Source organism: Acipenser ruthenus, chromosome 5 (genome assembly GCF_902713425.1).
Source record: "Acipenser ruthenus chromosome 5, fAciRut3.2 maternal haplotype, whole genome shotgun sequence".
Taxonomy (NCBI): domain Eukaryota; kingdom Metazoa; phylum Chordata; class Actinopteri; order Acipenseriformes; family Acipenseridae; genus Acipenser; species Acipenser ruthenus.
This window is the reverse complement of record NC_081193.1, coordinates 14,720,132-14,741,605: the sequence shown is the minus strand read 5'-3', so window position 1 is coordinate 14,741,605 and position 21,474 is coordinate 14,720,132. Positions and strand designations below refer to the sequence as shown.

At 39.0% G+C, this 21,474-nt stretch overlaps 1 protein-coding gene across 10 annotated transcripts in view; it reads left to right on the top strand.

The window, feature by feature from the left end:
* LOC117402280 (DNA (cytosine-5)-methyltransferase 3A-like) overlaps nt 1–21,474 on the top strand; it is a 228,785-nt gene that overhangs the window by 104,115 nt on the left and 103,196 nt on the right. For 2 of the 10 annotated variants that reach the window (XM_059023710.1, XM_059023709.1), the window contains exon 1: nt 10,342–10,538. The exons of 7 other annotated variants lie outside the window; for them this stretch is intronic. In XM_059023710.1, coding sequence (XP_058879693.1) covers nt 10,451–10,538 — 88 coding nt within the window. In that variant the 5' untranslated portion in view covers nt 10,342–10,450. Of the gene's footprint in view, nt 1–10,341; nt 10,539–21,474 lie in introns of those variants that run through there. One more of the 10 variants, XM_059023712.1, reaches the window with a different exon arrangement.

The window sequence follows — 21,474 nt, the reverse complement described above, 5'->3', positions numbered from 1 at the left end:
CTTTACAGCATTTTTTCACACCTGCCTAAAACTTTTGCACAGTACTGTATATATATATATATATATATATATATATATATATATATATATATATATATATATATATATATATATATATATGTATATGTATATATATATATATATATATATATATATATACAGTTGTATGCAAAAGTTTGGGCACCCCTGGAAAAAATGTATGTTACAATGAATCTTTCAGTGAACAGAAGTTGACCTGACCTCTACATGGTACAAAATTAAACATGACACCTTTCTCCAAATTTTAATACAGGATTACTATTTATTTGCATTTATTACAGATTCAAAATAATAAACAAAAGTGAAAATGGCGCATGCAAAAGTTTGGGCACCCTTTTGGACCATTCTTAATTACTTCTTAAAAAGATGATTACTAAGGTCCAGAAAGGTTGATTCACTCATTAGGACTTCAATTAGTCAGGTGAAGTCAATTCCAGTGTTGAACTATTACTCTGAAGTAACTTCATACCTTCTAATCTGTCAGACTGTGATGGTTGTTCTGCCTGGTTTCAGAAACCATGGGCTCCTCTAAGCAGATGTCTGAGGACTTGAAAATGAAGATAACTGACTTTCACAAAACAGGAGAAGGCTATAAAAAACTCTCTCAACGCTTCCAGCTAGCAATTTCAACTGTCCGAAACATTTTCAAGAAATGGAAGTTAAATGGAACGGTTAAAGTCAAGGCAAGATCTGGAAGACCAAGAAAAATATCACATAGACTTGCCCGAAAACTGGTCAGATCTGCACAACAGAACCCACAGGTCACTGCAACGGACCTTCAGAACAGTTTAGCTGACACTGGAGTAGTTGTTCACAGGTCCACAGTACAGCGTACCTTACACAACAAGGATATGCATGGGAGAGTTGTCAGAAGGAAGCCTTTCTACGACCTCATCACAAAAGTCAGCGTCTAAAGTATGCAAAAGAAAACCTTGACAAGCCTGAAGCTTTTTGGAACAATGTGCTTTGGACTGATGAAACGAAAATTGAACTGTTTGGCCACAACCAAAGAAGGTACGTTTGGAGAAAAAAGGGTGAAGCATTTCAAGAAAAGAACACCTTGCCAACTGTTAAGCACTGGGGTGGCTCTATTATGCTTTGGGGTTGTGTGGCAGCCAGTGGAACCGGAAATATTGTGCGGATGGAAGGAAGAATGGATTCAACTAAATATCAACAGATCCTAGAAGCTAATGTTCTAAAGTCAGTCAGGACACTGAAGCTGAAAAGAGGTTGGATATTTCAGCAAGACAATGATCCAAAACATACCTCAAAATCAACCATGAAATATTTACAAGAAAGAAGGAGAAAGGTTTTGGAATGGCCGTCACAGTCCCCAGACTTGAATATTATTGAAAATCTGTGGGGAGATCTCAAACATGCAATGCATGCAAGGAGACCTAAGAATCTTTCTGAGCTGGAAGAGTTCTGCAAGGAAGAGGTGGGAAAAAATTCCAAAGGCAAGAATAGAAAGACTCTTAGCTGGCTACAGGAAACGTTTGGAAGCAGTTATATCTGGCAAAGGAGGTGTTACCAAGTACTAAGTGACAGGGTGCCCAAACTTTTGCACGCGCCATGTTCACTTTTGTTTATTATTTTGAATCTGTAATAAATGCAAATAAATAGTATTCCTGTATTAAAATTTGCAGAAAGGTGTCATGTTTAACTTTGTACCATGTAGAGGTCAGGTTAACTTCTGTTCACTGAAAGATTCATTGTAACATACATTTTTTCCAGGGGTGCCCAAACTTTTGCATACAACTGTATATATATACAGTGCCTTGCGAAAGTATTCGGCCCCCTTGAACTTTGCGACCTTTTGCCACATTTCAGGCTTCAAACATAAAGATATGAAACTGTAATTTTTTGTGAAGAATCAACAACAAGTGGGACACAATCATGAAGTGGAACGAAATTTATTGGATATTTCAAACTTTTTTAACAAATAAAAAACTGAAAAATTGGGCGTGCAAAATTATTCAGCCCCTTTACTTTCAGTGCAGCAAACTCTCTCCAGAAGTTCAGTGAGGATCTCTGAATGATCCAATGTTGACCTAAATGACTAATGATGATAAATAGAATCCACCTGTGTGTAATCAAGTCTCCATATAAATGCACCTGCACTGTGATAGTCTCAGAGGTCCGTTTAAAGCGCAGAGAGCATCATGAAGAACAAGGAACACACCAGGCAGTTCCGAGATACTGTTGTGGAGAAGTTTAAAGCCGGATTTGGATACAAAAAGATTTCCCAAGCTTTAAACATCCCAAGGAGCACTGTGCAAGCGATAATATTGAAATGGAAGGAGTATCAGACCACTGCAAATCTACCAAGACCTGGCCGTCCCTCTAAACTTTCAGCTCATACAAGGAGAAGACTGATCAGAGATGCAGCCAAGAGGCCCATGATCACTCTGGATGAACTGCAGAGATCTACAGCTGAGGTGGGAGACTCTGTCCATAGGACAACAATCAGTCGTATACTGCACAAATCTGGCCTTTATGGAAGAGTGGCAAGAAGAAAGCCATTTCTTAAAGATATCCATAAAAAGTGTCGTTTACAGTTTGCCACAAGCCACCTGGGAGACACACCAAACATGTGGAAGAAGGTGCTCTGGTCAGATGAAACCAAAATCGAACTTTTTGGCAACAATGCAAAACGTTATGTTTGGCGTAAAAGCAACACAGCTCATCACCCTGAACACACCATCCCCACTGTCAAACATTCTGGTGGCAGCATCATGGTTTGGGCCTGCTTTTCTTCAGCAGGGACAGGGAAGATGGTTAAAATTGATGGGAAGATGGATGGAGCCAAATACAGGACCATTCTGGAAGAAAACCTGATGGAGTCTGCAAAAGACCTGAGACTGGGACGGAGATTTGTCTTCCAACAAGACAATGATCCAAAACATAAAGCAAAATCTACAATGGAATGGTTCACAAATAAACATATCCAGGTGTTAGAATGGCCAAGTCAAAGTCCAGACCTGAATCCAATCGAGAATCTGTGGAAAGAACTGAAAACTGCTGTTCACAAATGCTCTCCATCCAACCTCACTGAGCTCGAGCTGTTTTGCAAGGAGGAATGGGCAAAAATTTCAGTCTCTCGATGTGCAAAACTGATAGAGACATACCCCAAGTGACTTACAGCTGTAATCGCAGCAAAAGGTGGCGCTACAAAGTATTAACTTAAGGGGGCTGAATAATTTTGCACGCCCAATTTTTCAGTTTTTTATTTGTTAAAAAAGTTTGAAATATCCAATAAATTTCGTTCCACTTCATGATTGTGTCCCACTTGTTGTTGATTCTTCACAAAATATTACAGTTTCATATCTTTATGTTTGAAGCCTGAAATGTGGCAAAAGGTCGCAAAGTTCAAGGGGGCCGAATACTTTCGCAAGGCACTGTATATATATATATAGTATATATATAGTATATATAAATATACAGTGCCGTGAAAAAAGTATTTGCCCCCTGTCTGATTTTCTGCATTTTTGCACATTTTTCACATTGTATTTGGTCCGATTTTTTTGTGGGTTGTAGTAGTATATAGATGGAGTCTGAGAGAAAAAATGACACCAACGTTTGGTGCTTCTTTCATTTGTTTGGTGTGCAAGGTAATCAAACATGCAAATTGCTTGAGTACTTTGATAAACAACCAGGCCTGATTTGGGCCAGCCCTGCCCTATATAAATCTGACTAACTTTGGCCCTTACCATCAGAGTGAAGATGTCAGCACACAGGTTCTAGAGGCACATCATGCCACGAACAAAAGAAATTCCTGAAGACCTCCGGAAAAAAGTTGTCAGTCTGGAAAGGGTTACAAAGCCATTTCTAAGGCTCTGGGGCTCCACCGAACCATAGTCAGAGCTATATTGTCCAAATGGAGAAAGTTTGGGACAGTAGTGAATCTTCCCAGGAGTGGCCGTCCTGCCAAAATCTCTCCAAGAGCAAGACGTAAAATCGTCCAGGAAGTCACAAAGAACCCTAGAACAACATCCATGGATCTGCAGGCCTCTCTCGTCTCGGCTAAGGTCAGTGTTCATGATTCCACCATCAGAAAGACACTGGGCAAAAATGGGATTCATGGCAGAGTAGCAAGGTGGAAACCATTGCTCACTAAGAAGAACGTGAATGCTCATCTCAAGTTTGCCAAAAAGCACCTGGATGATCCTCAAGAGTTCTGGAACAATGTTCTATGGACAGATGAGTCAAAAGTGGAACTTTTTGGCCGACATGGGCCCTGCTATGTCTGGCGAAAACCAAACACTGCATTCCACAGTAAGAACCTCATACCAACGGTCAAGCATGGTGGTGGTAGTGTCATGGTTTGGGGATAATTTGCTGCATCAGGACCTGGACGCCTTCTGCTCTGTATCAGAGAATTCTACAGGAGAATGTCAGGCCATCCGTCCGTGAGCTGAAGCTGAACCGCAGCAAGACAGTGATCCGAAACACACAAGCAAGTCTACATCAGAATGGTTGAAGAACAAGAAATGTAAAGTTTTGGAATGGCCTAGTCAAAGTCCAGACCTAAACCCCATTGAGATGTTGTGGCAGGACCTGAAACGAGCAGTTCATGCTCGAAAACCCACAAATGTCACTGAGTTGAAGCGGATCTGCATGGAGGAGTGGGCCAAAATTCCTCCACGGCGCTGTGAGAGACTAATCAATAACTACAGGAAGCGTTTGGTTGCAGTTATTGCTGCTAAAGGTGGCGTAACCAGTAATTGAGTCTAAGGGGGCGATTACTTTTTCACACGGGGGCATTGGGTGTTGCATAACTTTCTTTAATAAATCAATGAAATATGTATCAATTGTTTGTGTTATTTGTTCACTCAGGGTCTCATTTATCTAATATTATGTTTTGGTTGAAGATCTGATAACATTCAGTGTCAAAAATATGCAAAACTGCAGAAAATCAGATGGGGCAAATACTTTTTCACGGCACTGCATATATATATATATATATATATATATAATGAAAGGCAGTTTATTCCCATCAGATTCTATTATTATTATTTATTTCTTAGCAGATGCCCTTATCCAGGGCGACTTACAATTGTTACAAGATATCATATTATTTTTACATACAATTACATTCTTTTTTACACATTATTTTTACATACAATTACCCATTTATACAGTTGGGTTTTTACTGGAGCAATCTAGGTAAAGTACCTTGCTCAAGGGTACAGCAGCAGTGTACCCCACCAGGGATTGAACCCACTACCCTCCGGTCAAGAGTCCAGAGCCCTAACCACTACTCCACACTACTGCCCTCTATAGTGGGGCCCCAACCTTCACCCCCCAAAATTTTTTCATAATCATACAGTGGCCCCTCGCTAAACCGGACATGTTTGTCCGACATAAGGAGGTGTGGGGTTTAAAAACAATACAATAAAATCACACACACATACATTTACAGTTTGTATAAAACATTGCGCTGAAATAACACTAATGTGTTTTGGGTACACTACACATTACATTATGTAAAAATATAAATCTGTACAGTCAAATGAATACCTAGCATACTTTTTTGGTAGCCTACTGGTAACACAAAATAAATCATGCTGCTGCATTGTACACATTGCTGTGTAATGCAAATAAAATATTATTTTAAATTGAAACTAAATGATTCTAGGGTTTTTTATTTTATTTTAATTATTATTTTTAACTTGGTCTACTTAGTTGCCTAGACAATTAACACACAATAGATCATGGTCCTATACAGATGCTCAGAATGAGCTGGAGGGGTTAGTGGCACGTGTGCAATCTATTGCTCCTAACACACTTGGAAAACCAGAAATGTCACAGAAATGTGTTTTCAAGGTTTGTAAGTACACACTGACTAGTGAAAATTAGGTACTTGGGTGTTCGTCTCAAAAATGCATTGAGCACAACTGGCAACACACGAGAAAAAGCGGACTGGGAAATGCCAGCAACAATTGCGACTGTTTAAAACATGCTTTCAAAAGTTCTTAACAAATTGATGCAATTGTAAGTGTTGCAATTGCCCGCAGCTTTAGTACATCTCATTATAATATTTCAGATCCCTCATTTGCGCTATCTTCACCCTGTTTTTGCGAATTTCTGCAGGAACGCCCAGAATTACATATTCATTTAAGGCTAAAGTGCAAATAAGAACTGCGGCTGCAAAGCATTCGTTAAAATGATGTTAACAGCGTTGCGTTTGCTTAGTACATTTCATGCTACACTTCCGACTGGTTTGCATGTGGTTTGCAATGATTGCGACAGACGCCACACTTTAGTACATCTACCCCTAAATGTCATGGATCCTCAAAACCCTGGCTTTGGAACTAGTGTTAAGGTCGACGTCTCAGTCGACCCTTACAACACAGACATAGAGATGAGTTTCTCCTTCAATTGTTTAGCCCTAGTTACTTGTTAGGGGGTTCTGAATGGTAACACATAAGGCAGCCTCAGCTTAGCCTTGTAGCATTACGGTCGTGCAGCAATCTTGCCCTTGCGACGGCTTGGGTATACTGACGCATTCGGTAATGGTTACATTTCGCACTTAAAAGGGAATGTCAGGTCATATTGTAATGCTGGTTCCCTGAAATAGAAATGTAACCATTAAACTTCAAGGTTGCTGCATCCATGATTTCAGCAGACTTGAAGGAAAAATGTCACTGAGATCAGTCCTTTATATCCTCTGGGGTGGGCATGACTGTGTCACAGGCTCGGCTGAGCAGCTTTGTTATATCTTATTCAGGTTTCGGGTCTTTAGGAGGTAATACCTATTTGGTAATGGTTTCATTTGTATTTCAGGGAACCAGGGTTATGATAATAACCTAACATTTTCTTATTTCCATTCATGAAACAGATGAAAAGAAGTGTTTCCAAGATGAGTTTGTGACTGACACTAGTTCAGAGATTCAGGAGCTTCGGTGGTTTATGCAGGGAGGGACATTTAGAGATATTTTACAGCTCTGAAAAGATCAACGACCAGGCTCTGTTTTGGGGTAGCTTCAGTAGTAGCTACAAGTATATGTGATATAGCTATTGTCCATCCGTGAAGGATTAGCACTTCTTATATAGACACACACAGTTCACAGGCATATCACCCCCCACTACAAGGATGATAAACAAACCACAGTTTGTCTATAAACAACCATGGTCATCCTTGGACAGAGATTATTGATACCATGATGGATCTAGAGTTACCATGTCCAAAGATCACAAAACAATAGAGATGATCATTAATATCTGTGGAATTAATGTAGATGAGAAAAGCATTGACCTCAAAACAGCTACCTTTTGAATGTAGTTTTTTTATATATATTCTAATGGACACTTCTAAATGAAAATTGCCTTCTAATAATGTAGTTGTTTTTTTATTAATCTTGATTTTTTGTTTGTTTCAGTTAACATTTTCCTTCCTCGCCATCATTCAATTTCACTGAAATTACACTCCCTCAATAAGATTAGCTTCAGTCAGCATTGACCTTGAGGAGATCCATTTGGCAAAGAGAGCAGCAAAGAGGGGGAAAGGTAGCAAAAGTGCAGTATTGGCAGGCTGCCCCAATTGGGCTTTAGAGAGACAGAGGAAAGAGAAAGAGAGGCAACAGGGCTGCTATTAGTTGGAGAACGGCAGGGATGGGATTCCTGAAGAAACTGAACAGTGAGGCTGCTCCAAGATTCTGCTGAGTCGCATGCATCCCTGAAGGGCACACACAGCTTTTCCTCCCTTTTTGTCCTGAAAAAAAAGTTTTAGCAATGGCTACTTGGAGCCCATGAATTTGTTGATTGTGATGATTGTATTTTATTCATTAATGGGAGATGGGTGCCACATTGAAATAAGTGCAAGTTAATGAGAAATCCATGTTGGAATGTGGGTTGAATTTATATAAAAGGAGTCATCTTCTTTATAGAGCTGTAAAGTGCTTGGTCAAACAGGGCCACTGAAGTTCAGTAGGATTCACTTCTCTGAAGTACTGTAGCAGGGCAGCAGTGTGGAGTAGTGGTTAGGGCTCTGGACTCTTGACCGGAGGGTTGTGGGTTCAATCCCCAGTGGGGGACACTGCTGTTGTACCCTTGAGCAAGGTACTTTATCTAGATTGCTCCAGTAAAAACCCAACTGTATAAATGGGTAATTGTATGTAAAAATAATGTGATATCTGTATAATGTGAAATAATGTATAATGTGATATCTTGTAACAATTGTAAGTCGCCCTGGATAAGGGCGTCTGCTAAGAAATAAATAATTAATTACTGTACAGCTCATATCTTTGTACGCCTCAATCTAAACCACAGCTTTTAGCACATGGAACCCGTCAGTTTTACAGTTTACTTTAAAAACTTGGTATAGAAGAGTGTTTTAACCATGCATGAAACCATTAGTAATTTGAGTTATGAATAGAACTAGAAAGCATGTAACCTATTTTATCTCTTATTGTTCACCTCTGAACTAATATTCCACTACTGGGTGATAATGCACCTGAAAATGCTTGGTAAAATGAGTTGCCTTGAGAACTTAATTTGAGGATCCCAGACAACGTTGTGGTTACACCCACAGCCCTCTAGAATTTTTTTGTTTTCAGAAATGTATCATCATGTTTCACTAAGCCAGTCAGCTTTTCTATTTTTGCTTTATGGTAAAAAAGCATTTGGTTTCAGTTTAGAATAGGACGACACTGAGGTAACTTAAATACGTTTAACTTTTACTGAAGTTGTATTATTGTATCATAAAGGGACTTCCCATAATTACAAACAGCCATAAATATGACAGCTGTGTCACCCTGACTGAACCACCACTTTTACATTCAATCTTGCCAGATCTAATTTTAAATATGTGTGTGTGTGTGTGTGTGTTGCTTCACATTGCCTTTATTGTAACTAAATTTAGTGATAAGTGGTATCATAGGAATTCATCATTATTAATACCATAGAGAGCACATGCATACACACACAAAATGGCAGTATTTTAGCATACAGTACCTTTGTTCTAGGATTCTGTATGACCCTTTCAGTTACATTCAGAGCATCTTCTGGTAACCTTGGGAAGCCTCATAGAAGTGACATCACAAGCTGACAGAATCCACTCACTGTGGAGTGCCTCATGAGTTCCCATTACAACAAAAGCAGATTCTTTATGAGAGAGCACCCTTGTAAAAAATCTTTGACGGAAGAAAACAGGATGCTTCGTGGCAATGAAGTGCCTGGCTATGGCAGATACAGTATCAGACATTTCTGGCACAGACCCTTATGGCTGAATGTCAAAAAGGGGCCTCTTCCTGCCTTAACTGCCTTGGCATACTGCACTAAGTTGCTGGTCATGATTTTGCTTTCATAGCTTTGATAGCAGATGAAAAGCATCTCCAGGAGCAAGAGATTAATAAAAATGAAGAAGAAAGGACCCACAGACAAAGAAAACAAAACCTGTGACCTTATATAGCCGACGTGTGGTCATGTGACTTCTTGGTTTCTGGATGTAAAGACATTGATCGTTGAGATAATGGCTTGATAGTCAGTATACATACATGTTCTGTAATTCCTTAGGTCAAGTTTGTTAGTGGGGTGTCGTACACAAAAATAAACCCTTTGTCAGTTTTTTTTTTTTTTTTTTGCAAAGCGGGGGCAGAGGTCATGTGACTTTCAAAGCTACAGCTGCACAGAGACAGTACACTTTATTGTCTTAATGTTTGGTAGACAGCTGTATTCTTAGATTCTCTAGTAAAACCTAACCCTTTCACTGCTGCATTGCTTTGACTTCTGGACATATCAGTGATACAGATCATTCCCATTTGACTTCATATTTACAAACCATTCAATCTCACATGGTTTGTTTTTGTTCTGGTTTTTGTTTTGGTTGTGTTTCCAAAACTGGCCTCTAATGAGAATCGAGACACCCTGTGTCATGAGCCTGCCAGGGTTCAGTCTGCAACAACTGAAAATCGAGACCCAGTTCTGTAACTGAAACTAACATGCCCTTTTAATCAAGGCTGGTGTGTACTGGTTTTGAAAATGAGGGTCCTTATATTTAACAAATCTGTTTCCTGTATCTGCGGTCTCAGCTCTGACCTTTGAAGTTTTGATAAAATGTGTACAACAGTTCCATTGTTATACAGTGTAGTGGAGCCAAGTAATACTGCACCCAAAGCGGCTTAAATCCACATTCTGCTGTGTTTTCTTTTTGATTTCAAATGTTCTTTTGTTCTACAGAGACTCAGTTTGAAACATTTTAGTTTCTTTGTTTTGCGATGTAAGTAGGTGCATAGACTGAAAGGTCCATACAAGAACTGGACTGTAGTCAACTGGCACATTTTACTCTGGAATACAGTCCTATCTGTTTAGTAAGCCATAATGACCTTGGTGGTAAAAAATAAAAAATAAAACCTTTACAGTACCTCAAGGATTGGGATCTTATTTCAGTTGTGTGGTGTAGAGGAGTTGCATGAGGACGGCTTTTGAGACGTTCAAGTTTTGTACCTCAGCCAGGTACTTGGAGTCTTGGTGGCAGAGCCAAGCTTGGCTGAAGAAAGGTTTGTGAAAAAGCTACCAATCTGAAGAATTGAAGTCCATTGGGGCTCACCCTGTCAGCATGATGTAGACCCCATTTCTTTCTAAATCAAGGAATTGGGGAAGGCTTATCTTGAGGCTTCAGGAGGAATTAATCTCCATTACATTGCACTTGAGTGTCGGCACTGTATTTTTATTCAGCTTTTCAAATGTAAGTGGCCATTGTCAGCTTGTAGTGATGCCTTGTTAGTGATTGAAAATGTATTCTACAGTTGAAAGTTTTGAATTTCTTCCTGTTGATATGTAATATAATTTTTATTGAACGGATCCTTATTGTGAGGACTGCACTATTAGGAGAGTACTTTTGAGAACACATTGGTGGTGGTCTGTCAGCTAAAAGCACAGTATGCCAATGTGGCACAATGTAGTTTAGAAAACCAAAGCTTGTGTTGTTGGAGCAGTTGTACTGCAGTATTTTGTCTGCAGCCAACAGTGCATCAGTACCACCAATTTTTCTTAGAAGTACAGAATGCTGTGTTATATTACGAGTAATCCCTTTTGATCTATGGACTGTGTCCAAATAATTTCAACCAGAACTAGTTTTATGCATTAGATTAGCAAAATACAAACATTATCTATCTCTGGCACATTTTCACTGTCACAAAACTTTTAAGAAATGTTTAAGTTTTTTGAAGAGGGTTTATAAACTCTTTGGTTAAACAGTGTTTAAAAAAAAAAAAAAAAAAAAGAATAATTAGAATAAGCTGCTAAATCTTTAAACCATTGACAAAGGTTTCCTGAATTTCAAAATTAATTATATGAAACAAAATTAGCTTTACATTTCTTTAATGAATAGAACCCATATCTAGTAAAGTTAGCACACATTTGAGCAAATTGATCAATTTGTAGAAACCAAAAATTTCAACAAAAAAATGGTTGACTCGTTAAATTTTTTTAAAATTTGTTAGCAACTTTCTTAACATGCCATTCAGTTTATAGCCAGTTGCTACAGTTGTTTTTCATTGAACTGTAATTAATAAAACAGCTGAAAGGCTTTATGTTTGTTTTGTTAGATTTTCTAGACATTTACATGTGAAATGTAATATTAGGTTTATTATTTATATATATATATATATATATATATATATATATATATATATACATAGTAACACAGCAGGGAGGGGGTTAATATCCTCCCTGCAGAAAACATGTGCGTATGCACATTTTGTTTAATTGTTTTATTGTTTTGTTAATTGTTTTATTAGTAATTATCCCCTGCACCTGGTGATCATTGTAAATTAGAGCCAGGTGCAGGGTATATATACCCTGTTCAGGGCTGCTGGTGTGTTTGGAAGCCCGCTTGACAGTGTGCTCAAGCGTATAAAGAAAAGGTAGTGTGAAAACCTTTTTGTTTTGTGTTAAACCTGTGTGGTTTAATGTTTGTTTGGCAGGTAAACGGCTTAGCTGTCCTGCGAGCTAGTTGGGGACCTGCCTGTGTAGTCAGTGCTCCAACAAGGAGCTAGGGGTTTATTTTTGTTTGTGCTTTATTTGTGTATTAAAAATAGCGCGTCAGCACTTAAACTCCATTTCTCGTGTTCTGGGTCTGCTTTAAAAGGGGCAAACGAACGACCGTGAGTGCCGGCCGGTTACAATATATATATATATATATATATATATATATATATATATATATATATATATATATATATTTTCACAAGTGCATGCAGTACTGGTACAATTGGGTGCAAGATAATCCAGTATAGTCGAGTTGCGAGGTTTACAGATGCTGTCTGAACAGGTGTGTCTTGAGGAGGTGCCGGAAGGTGGTCAGGGAATGAGCAGTCCTGATATCCGTGAGTAGGTCGTTCCACCACTGGGGGGCAAGGGTGGAGAAGGAGCAGGCTCTGGAAGCAAGGGAAGGGGAGGGGGGAGTACAGCTAATCTGCTGGTGGTGGAGGAGCGGAGGGGTGAGAGGGGGTGTAGGGAGAAATGATAGTGTGGAGCTAGGAAGGAGCAGAAAGGTCAAGACAGCAAATGGCGATGTGACAGGATGACAGAGGTTGAGACTCAGAGACAGTTTGAAAAGTTCAAAAATAAAGCTTTTTAATATACAAAATAAACCGGCACGAGGGCCAAACAAAAAGGTTTCAAAACACAGACAATAAACACAAAACAAAACTTACAAAAATACGGCTTCCAGGCTGGGCATTGCCTTCACTGGTTTGCAAAAACGAACAAAAACAGCACACGCAGAAAAACACTCTTGCTTCCTCTCCTTCTGGAACTCTCCCCCTACTGGGAGGCTGAGGCCTCCTTTTATGCCAGGTGGCTGGGTGATCATTGAATAATTAATTACTTGATTGCTCCCACCTGACGCAATCAACCTGGGCAGGAAGGAGAATTTAACTCCATCCCTGCCAGTATTTCCAAGGGCAGAGCCCTGCTCTGCCACAGGCGAGTATAAGAGTTTTGACTTGGATGCGAGCAGCGACAGGGAGCCAGTGCAGAGAACGGAGCAGCGGTGTAGCATGGGAGAAACGAGGAAGGGAAAAGACAAGGCGCGAGCAGCAGAGTTTTGGATGAACTGAAGTGGACAGATGGCAGAGGCAGGGAAGCCGGCCACGAAGGAGTTGCATTAGTCAAGGCGGGACAGTACCAGGGCCTGGAATAGGAGCTGTGTGGAGTAGTCGTGAGAAAGGGGTGAATTCTGCGTATGTAGCTGAGGAAGAAGTGACAGGACACCAAGGCTCTTGGTGGATGAGGAGGGAGAGAGGGTTGTGGATTCAAGAGGAATAGAGATAAAGAGATCAGCGGTGGGGGAGGAAGAGGGGGGAAGAAAAAGAGGTCTGACTTGGAGAGGTTGAGTTTGAGATGATGCGAGTGCATCCAGGAGAAGACGGCCGAGAGGCAGGTCAAGATATGGGAGGAAATGTCGGGGTCAGAGGGGGAAAAGGAGAGAAAGATCTGGGCATCATCAGCATAGTGATGATACGAGAAGCCATGGGAGGAGATGAGGGCACCCAGGGAGCAGATGTAGAGAGAAAACAGGAGGGGTAAGGTTGGAGTGCAAAGTGAAAACTGTGTTTCTCGCAGGTTTCCAGCTCTTAGTCACAATGGGGGTGGTGGAGTGGTAGTTACGGGAAGGTTTGGCTGAACAGAATTCAGTTTTGATCACCTGATGAAGTCTGTGTAATTTTGAAAGCTTTTCTAGCACACTTATGATTCCAGCCCATAAAACCTATATTTTTTATGGTCTTGAGTAAACTCTACTTCCGGACATACTTTGTTGACAGGGTTGTTTGCATTCTCAATGTGGCTTCAGCCGTAACTCTCTGTGTGTCGATGCTGCTTCAACCTGCAGCAGCAAGAGGTATTAAAATCAATAACGCTATACGCAAACTTCTACTATAACTCCGAAAGCAAAACAGGTAAAAAATATTTTTTTTTCCACTTGGAGTTTTTGCAGAAAATATTCACAAATCAGATTTTCCACAATGATTTCATTAAGTGAAAACCTTTTGAAATATGATATATCTTTATCTATCGATATCTATCTATACTTGCCACCGTTTTGGTTCTCGTTTATTACATTCCACATATGTATACAGTCTATATAAAAATCACTACAGAACATTTTCAGGAAGTTGGGTATTGTTTAAGCAAGGCATTTCAGAATGACGTGCTTGCCTTTTTTCTGTCCCATGAGATTCTGGCTCGCTCTAAAGCAGCACAATGGGTTTTTGTCCCAGATGGCTTTCCATAGAGATCACTATGCATGCGTGCGCATAATCTGGTTTGTTTACTTTTTGCTGTCTAAAACTTTTAAATAGAGGCTCAAGAGCTGCTGTGTTGATTCTGTGTTTTTTTTTTATATATATATTAATCTTACATATCACATGGAGCTCTTTTTCATTTGCCATTTTTTTAAACTGTCGTGCAAATTCTGGCGAGACGGTAAATAAGTGCAAAGTATTTTGTCATTTGTAGCGAATACGAACATCTGATGTTTGTATCCGAATACATGTCAAAAATATGAATTTGAATGTTCGGATATTTGTCCCAGCACTAGTCTATTTATGATCTGAATACTATCTAGTCATTAGTAAGCAATACCAGCTCAGTGTCTTGTGATGTTCTCCATTGAGGGACGTTATCCTAAAGCTGACGTCCTAGGAGGTGGAACATTGTGTGCAATGCTTATGCCCCAGTCCAGCCTAGCAGTGACACATGATCTAAACAAACCCAACTTGTCATTAATGTGATGTGGTATCTAGGGTTGTACTGGGTTAACAATTAAAATAACTGAAAAAACCCAGCTCAAACATGACAAAGAGTTGGGTGGCCACAGGAATGCTGCAGCTCCTTTAGCATGTCACTCTGAGATCACACTGAGCTGAGATCACACTGAGCTGAGATCACACTGAGCTTCATGGAGGGGGAGAAAGTCCCCTTAAAATTACAATTTTAACAAGGTTACAGAGAGTAAAATTTGTTTCTTGCTGCTGCTCTGTGCCAGCCAAGAAATACCCCAGCATAAATAAATCCGGAAATGTTCAAAATGGAATGACTAGGTGGTGTGCTGGTTCTTTGTCTGAGATCCTAGAAGGTGTGTGCTCTTAGCAGCAGACCTGGGACAAATATAGTTGTATTTGATATTTTATTTGTAAACAACAACTATTTCAAAAAGTTGAAATATTTAAATATATATGCTTGAATAAATCCATTTTGTTTTTAAATATTCAAATATTAATTGCACAAAGTCAAATATTATTTGAAAATATTTAATTTTTTTGCAGAAAACAAATAACTTACTTATATTTAAATATATGTAAGTTATTTGAAATATATATAATCTTCAACTATTCCCAAATAGTTAATGAATAATCAAAAAACTAAACCCTAATTATTACCCTAAATGTATAATTATGTACCAAGTCTTGCAATTACCACATGGTGGTTGAGGAGGATTTCTGACGAGGAAAATGCTAAACATGTTCAATTCAGTAACTTCAAAACAGGCCATTAAACTAGTGGTTAAAGATATTTAATTGTTTTCAGATATTTATCCACTGAAATAAAATATTCAACTATTTCAATTAATTGCAGTTTCCCAAAGATAATTTAGTGTTTAACAAGGACAAGGTTAAACCTGCTTTGAATGCAGGATAATAATTAGGCTGCTGTATGTTACAGTTACATATTTATGAAGAGTTTAAAGTATTTCAGTGTATTTTAACTACTTTACTCATATATCTAAACATTTTCAAATAATAATTGCTTTCCACAAACCATATTTATAACTATATTTATTCCAGGTATGGTTAGCAGAGAAGGAATCGAAATAATTGCACAGGTTCTTCAAGTTACTGATGAGCTTTGGGAGGGCAGCTGTAGATTACTGATCTGAGTTATAGTCTACACATGTCATTTGAAGCCACAGTGCAGTAACATTTTCTTTGATCTAAGTTGACAAAACAAATTACCTTCATTTAAAAAAAAAATGTTTGGCTTGTATTCTGTGCCATTAAATAAAGACAACAAAGGCTGTACCTTTCCAAGTGATGAGTGAACCAAAATAGATTGAAACCTTTAAAATACACCTACTATACCTTCCACCTGTCTTAGGTGAAAATCAATGCCTGACTCATTTGTGAATGATCCGTACTTGGCTTTGGGTGATTGTTTTGTTTGCCGTTTGAATTTTGACAATTTCTGTAATACTTGTTCATGCGTTGCAGAAAAGACAACACAAGACCCTTATTGTCTGTTGTTGGTCTTTTTTGTTTTTCACTTTGACTTAGGTGATGATTGGCTAAGTCCTGTTCCAAGCACCACAGTAGAGAACTGTGTTTGGTCAGGTCGGGAACCCGTAATGGGAAGAGTACTTACATCATCCTTGTGTCTTTGTGGCAGGTTGCTGTAAGTGGGCTTTACCACCAGTAAAAATAAAACCATTGTAACTGTGACAATGTTGTTATGCTAATGAGTGATTTGTATTTTTTGCTGAAGGTTTTAGACTAAATTATCCCATGTAAATGTTTTAATTTCCATCGACAGATTAAGGTTCGCCTAAGGATGTGTCAGTAAATGCTTGTGGCCTAGTTTTATATTCGATACCCACGTACTGTTGCCCACTAAGCTTTTATTTGGTGTGAAAAAATCAAGATGGTGTCTGAAAGTTCAGGAAACTGTCAAGCTGAACAAAATTATTTTTGACTTAGAGTAAACTCTTTAAAAAATATGACCCAATATATGCATTACATATTTGAACCAAGCAGCTGTGTGTCATTGGTACTTACTGTATCTTGCACATATGGAAACCAGTCTGTTTTAGTAATGGCATTTCATGGTGCGGATTTTAAAAATAGAATGCAGAGTTATTAATGTGAGCAAGTTTTGTGCTTTGCCTTCTGCAGGGGCAGTTTGAAATAGTATGACTGGTTATGTACCATAGAACCATGACACCAGTAAAAAAAAACAAAAAAACAGTTGCTTCATTTAAAAAAAAAAAAAAAAAAAAGATCTTTCATTTACGGTGCTACAGTACTGTGCTACTACTTATAGTTCAACTGTTGTGGTAAAAGATTGAATTTACACTCTCTGAACCACACAAACGTGTACATACAGGACGTGTCAACTAGCTTGTGTGGCTGACAGCAATTTTACAGCAAATTTATTTCACTGTGTACAGCAGCTTCCTCACAGTGACTTCATTTGTAGCAACCTCCGACAGCAGCAAGATAAAATAAATGAAAACCTCACCTAAAAATTGTCAGGCCCAGTGCACATGATTGGATCAGTTTGGTGACAAGCAGAGCATCTGTCTCATCAGACAGCAGTGCCACCCCAGCTGGGTTTTCTCTTGGGCTAAATCCAAACACTGTTGCTGACCTCTGCCTGCATTGTTGAAGACAGGGAAGAGAATTGATGTTTGGAAATGAACAGCACCCACTGGGAGAGGAGAGACTTCCGGAAAGTAAGTAATGATGCCGAGGATAAGAAATGTGTTTAAATCATGTGTCAGCCTGGATAAAGTGCGAGCTTTACTTAATGACAGCATACTGGTAATATTTATTACGTGTGTTCTTAAATATTACATTTTATCTAGGGTGTAAAACACTGCCGGTTAAGTGTGTTGAACTTACCACATAGTACCACTTGGTGGATTGATATTGTAATAACATTTTTGTAGCAAGATTTAGTCTAGACTAAAAAGTGAACTGAAATTATTAGAGGGATTTAAATCCACATTTTCTGGATACCCCTTTGTAACAGGGGAGATCTGGACTGACTGTCTGGCACATTCGTATTACTGCAGGTAGAGGGCAGCAGTCTCGTGGGATCCGCCTGTCGGTCATGGCGATGACACGGAGAGGTGGGGAAGAGGGTGTGTGTGCTTTCCCTCTCTCTGAGTGGCTGAGGGGCGGGCCTTGGGAGACTGCTCGGCCCATAAGAACTGGCTTGGTTATGCGCTCGGGTGGCCGTGTTGGGGGAAATACAGTGTTGCTGGCAGAAAAGGCCAGCGTGAAACAAGGAGCAGGCGAGCCCGGCTGAGGGGCAGCCGTTCATAAAAACCCAAAACTAATTTGCACAGAGCAATATAAATAGACACGTACCCGAGGGGACGTGTGTAGAAGTACAGGGAACCCTGGCCAACCCCGGCGTATAGGCATAGCCGAGTGTAGGACGGAGACCCGTGCTGACCGGCTTAGCGGCAGTGGGGGCACTGCATAAGCAGCACTTTTGTTTGTAGTTTTATTACTGTGTTTTATTTTCCCTTTTTCTTTCGCCTTCTGTTTTCGTTATTATTTTTGAGCACTTGAAGGTGCACGGACTGGGATACCTGTGTTGGTAACCCCGTGGTCCTGGTTTACTGTCGGCAGTATCCAGACCACGGACAACAGCGCCCTCTGCGGGCTAAACTAAATAAAATAATAAATAAGGAAAATAAATCAATCTGGGCACCTGTGCGGTGGTTACAAATAAAACCTTCTGTCTCCTGTGTCAGTGAATACCCCCACCCTTCCACACCCTTATTAAAAAAACTAACTATTTTCAGATTCTTCTATAAATATTTCAATTGAGAGTTTAAAGTTAGGGATGAATATTACAGTGCATTTAAACTACTATTAAGTAGAACAATTCAAAAATCTCTGAGCCCTGTTGCTCAGGACTTTAGACAGAATTATTTTAGGTACTGTGTGCTCCTGTGAGAGAGGGCGAGCTACACTATGCAAAAGAAACCCTTCTAGAGTAGGAGTCAAGTTGCAATGAAAAATAGTACAGTCCTGTTCTACACTGGCTAAGCAGGTGTGCAGTCTGGAACGGGGGTTAAAATGTGGAGATTGCTTAGCGATCACAGTGTCGCAGAAGCTTGCAGCTACAGTATTAGGCAAACTTGAGCTGCAGTACAACCCACTTGCCTATGGAAGAAGTCTGAATAGAAGGACAACTAGGCCCAACAAGAGAGTTGTCCGTAAGGCACAAAAGTGTTTCCAAGTTGTTAGCTCAAATCCACCATTTATAGATTACAAAAATGAGAGAGTCTTTGTGAAATACCAACAAGAATGAAGAGAAAGTATAATTATGCACAGCTGTGTCTCATGGAAAGGGGATATAAGGTCATGCTGCTTTTGTGCCAAAGTAAACTTGGCCATACTCCAAACCCATCACAACTCTGGCAGCAGCAGTGGAACCTTTTTATTGTTTGAATACTCCTCCATTCCTTACCTAATATATTGTTTGATAATTTTGTACAAAACACGTATGACGCCATCAGTGAAAGATTAAAGGCCAAATTCAAGTCAGGGAAATGTAAATTCATAATTCAGTTTGAGAAAAAAAGAATATTTAATTCAAGGACATGGTCCAATTAAACAAAGATTATTTAGAGATGCAGACCTAAAAATATGTCTTGTCATTTTATAATTGGCCCTGGGATACAGCATTTTTCGAATTATTGTTTCAGTCTTTTCATTTTTTGGTGTCAAATGCATGTCAGCAATGATACGGAACCCTCAGGTACAACATGGAACATTATGGTTGTAGTTAAATTTCAAATGGGGGGAAAAGGTGGTCAATAAGCAGATGTCTAGCATTCAAATTGTAACTGTAAAGGACATGTAAAAAGTGTACTATGAGTAACATGAACAGTTGTATAATGCGCTGCCATTTAGGAAACTGCTGAACCCTGCAAGTGAGTAAGATAATACAAAGTGTTTTAATTCTGTAAAATAAATAAACAATAATCCATTAAAATACATACAGTATTTTGTGCCCACCTTCTGCATAACACATATACCTTTGTTCTTTAAAATTACCGTGTGGGAATTAAGTGTGAGTAATAAAAACATAAAAAGTATTAAGTCTGTGAGAACGCTGGTCAGCCTGTCTATGTCTGTTAAGAAGGTGTTTAAGGAATGTATAGGAGGAACTAGGTTGCCACATGAGAAAAGACTTTCTGAATTAAGAGCTTAAATAATGAAAGCCCTCTGTGGGAAACATTGTGTTGGAACAGGATCCAATGAGATATGGAAATAGAAATATAACACCTGTAGCTTTCGAAATCAGTATGGCTGGCAGCAAAGGTTAATCCAATGTGTGTACTTAGGGAAAACATGAAAATCAGAAAAAAATAGCAAGTAGGTGAGACAATAAAAAAAAAATCTTGGTGGCAAAATGTTATTTTTAGACAGTAACTTTCTCTCCTTTTCCTGAAAGAAACTGAAGCCTGTCTGAGAAACATTGATTTTCTGATAAGGCAGGAAGGAGAGGCAGTGTTTTAGGTCACAAAGGCTGTGTGCATGCTGTCTGCATAATGCATTCACTAGCACAGTCAACAAGATATTTTTGTTCAAGGGAAAGTGATATCAAATATAGGTTAGTGGTACAAGCAGAACGTTTTTTTTTTTCTTCATACAAAAGCTGTTCATACTCAAGTATTTATATCAATGCTTGAACTCCCAGTATTTGTTTAATGGAAGTACATAGTTATCTGATTTAGCCTGAAACGGTTGAGTTAGCAGGCCTCGTTTAGCAGGCCTCTACTACAAACAGTAGAGCTCTCCCGGTGGAGTCAAAGGAATACACCCAAAAGATATGAGCTGGTCTGGATTCTGAGGCTGTTCAAGGACGACCGACAGCCCTGTGTGGGTAAATGTATTTGTGTTTACGACTGTAAGTCGCCCTGGATAAGGACGTCTGCTAAGAAATAAATAATAATAATAATAATAATAATAATAATAATAATAATAATAATAATAATAATAATAAACTACTGCTGGTAAAGTACCTGCCACCTTGACAATCTATGAGCACTTAGGGTGGCTCAGATTGGTTACCTTGATTTAAAAATAGCTTGATTTTTGGTGTTTACCAATGATTACGTCCTTTTGTGTTCATATGTAAATAGCTAAGCATAGCCAAACATAGAGAGTGTTCTAATACCGTAAACTTACCGTCATATTCGTTTTCTATGAACGTGGGAAGCCAGTATGATTTTTGTTCAACTTGATCTGCTCCCATAATTATACAAAAGGTTGTTTGCTTTTTACATTCATTTGTGTTTTAGCATTGCCTGGCCATTAAGTATCTCCCAACAACAGCTATTTCTTCTTACAAACACTGAAATTCACTCTAATATGTCCCGGAAGGGCTCCATTTCCTCAGAAAGAGTTAAACAGGTTTAAGATGAAGATATTTTAAAAGTGCATACGACACCATCTGACCTTGCCAGCATGGATCGATAGTGCTTAACTAATGATAGTAAAAAGAGTTGCGTTATCAGCATAATTAACAGGTTTTTGACCCTGTACAGATCAAATAGAAATCAGTGCTTATCTTTTATTAGAAATATCCATTTACAAGATTATCAGAGCCTTCCTAATAATTCCATTCATGTTCTAATGATTACCGTATCTATAGTCTTGCAACACCAGTCATCTGATTCAAATTAAATGT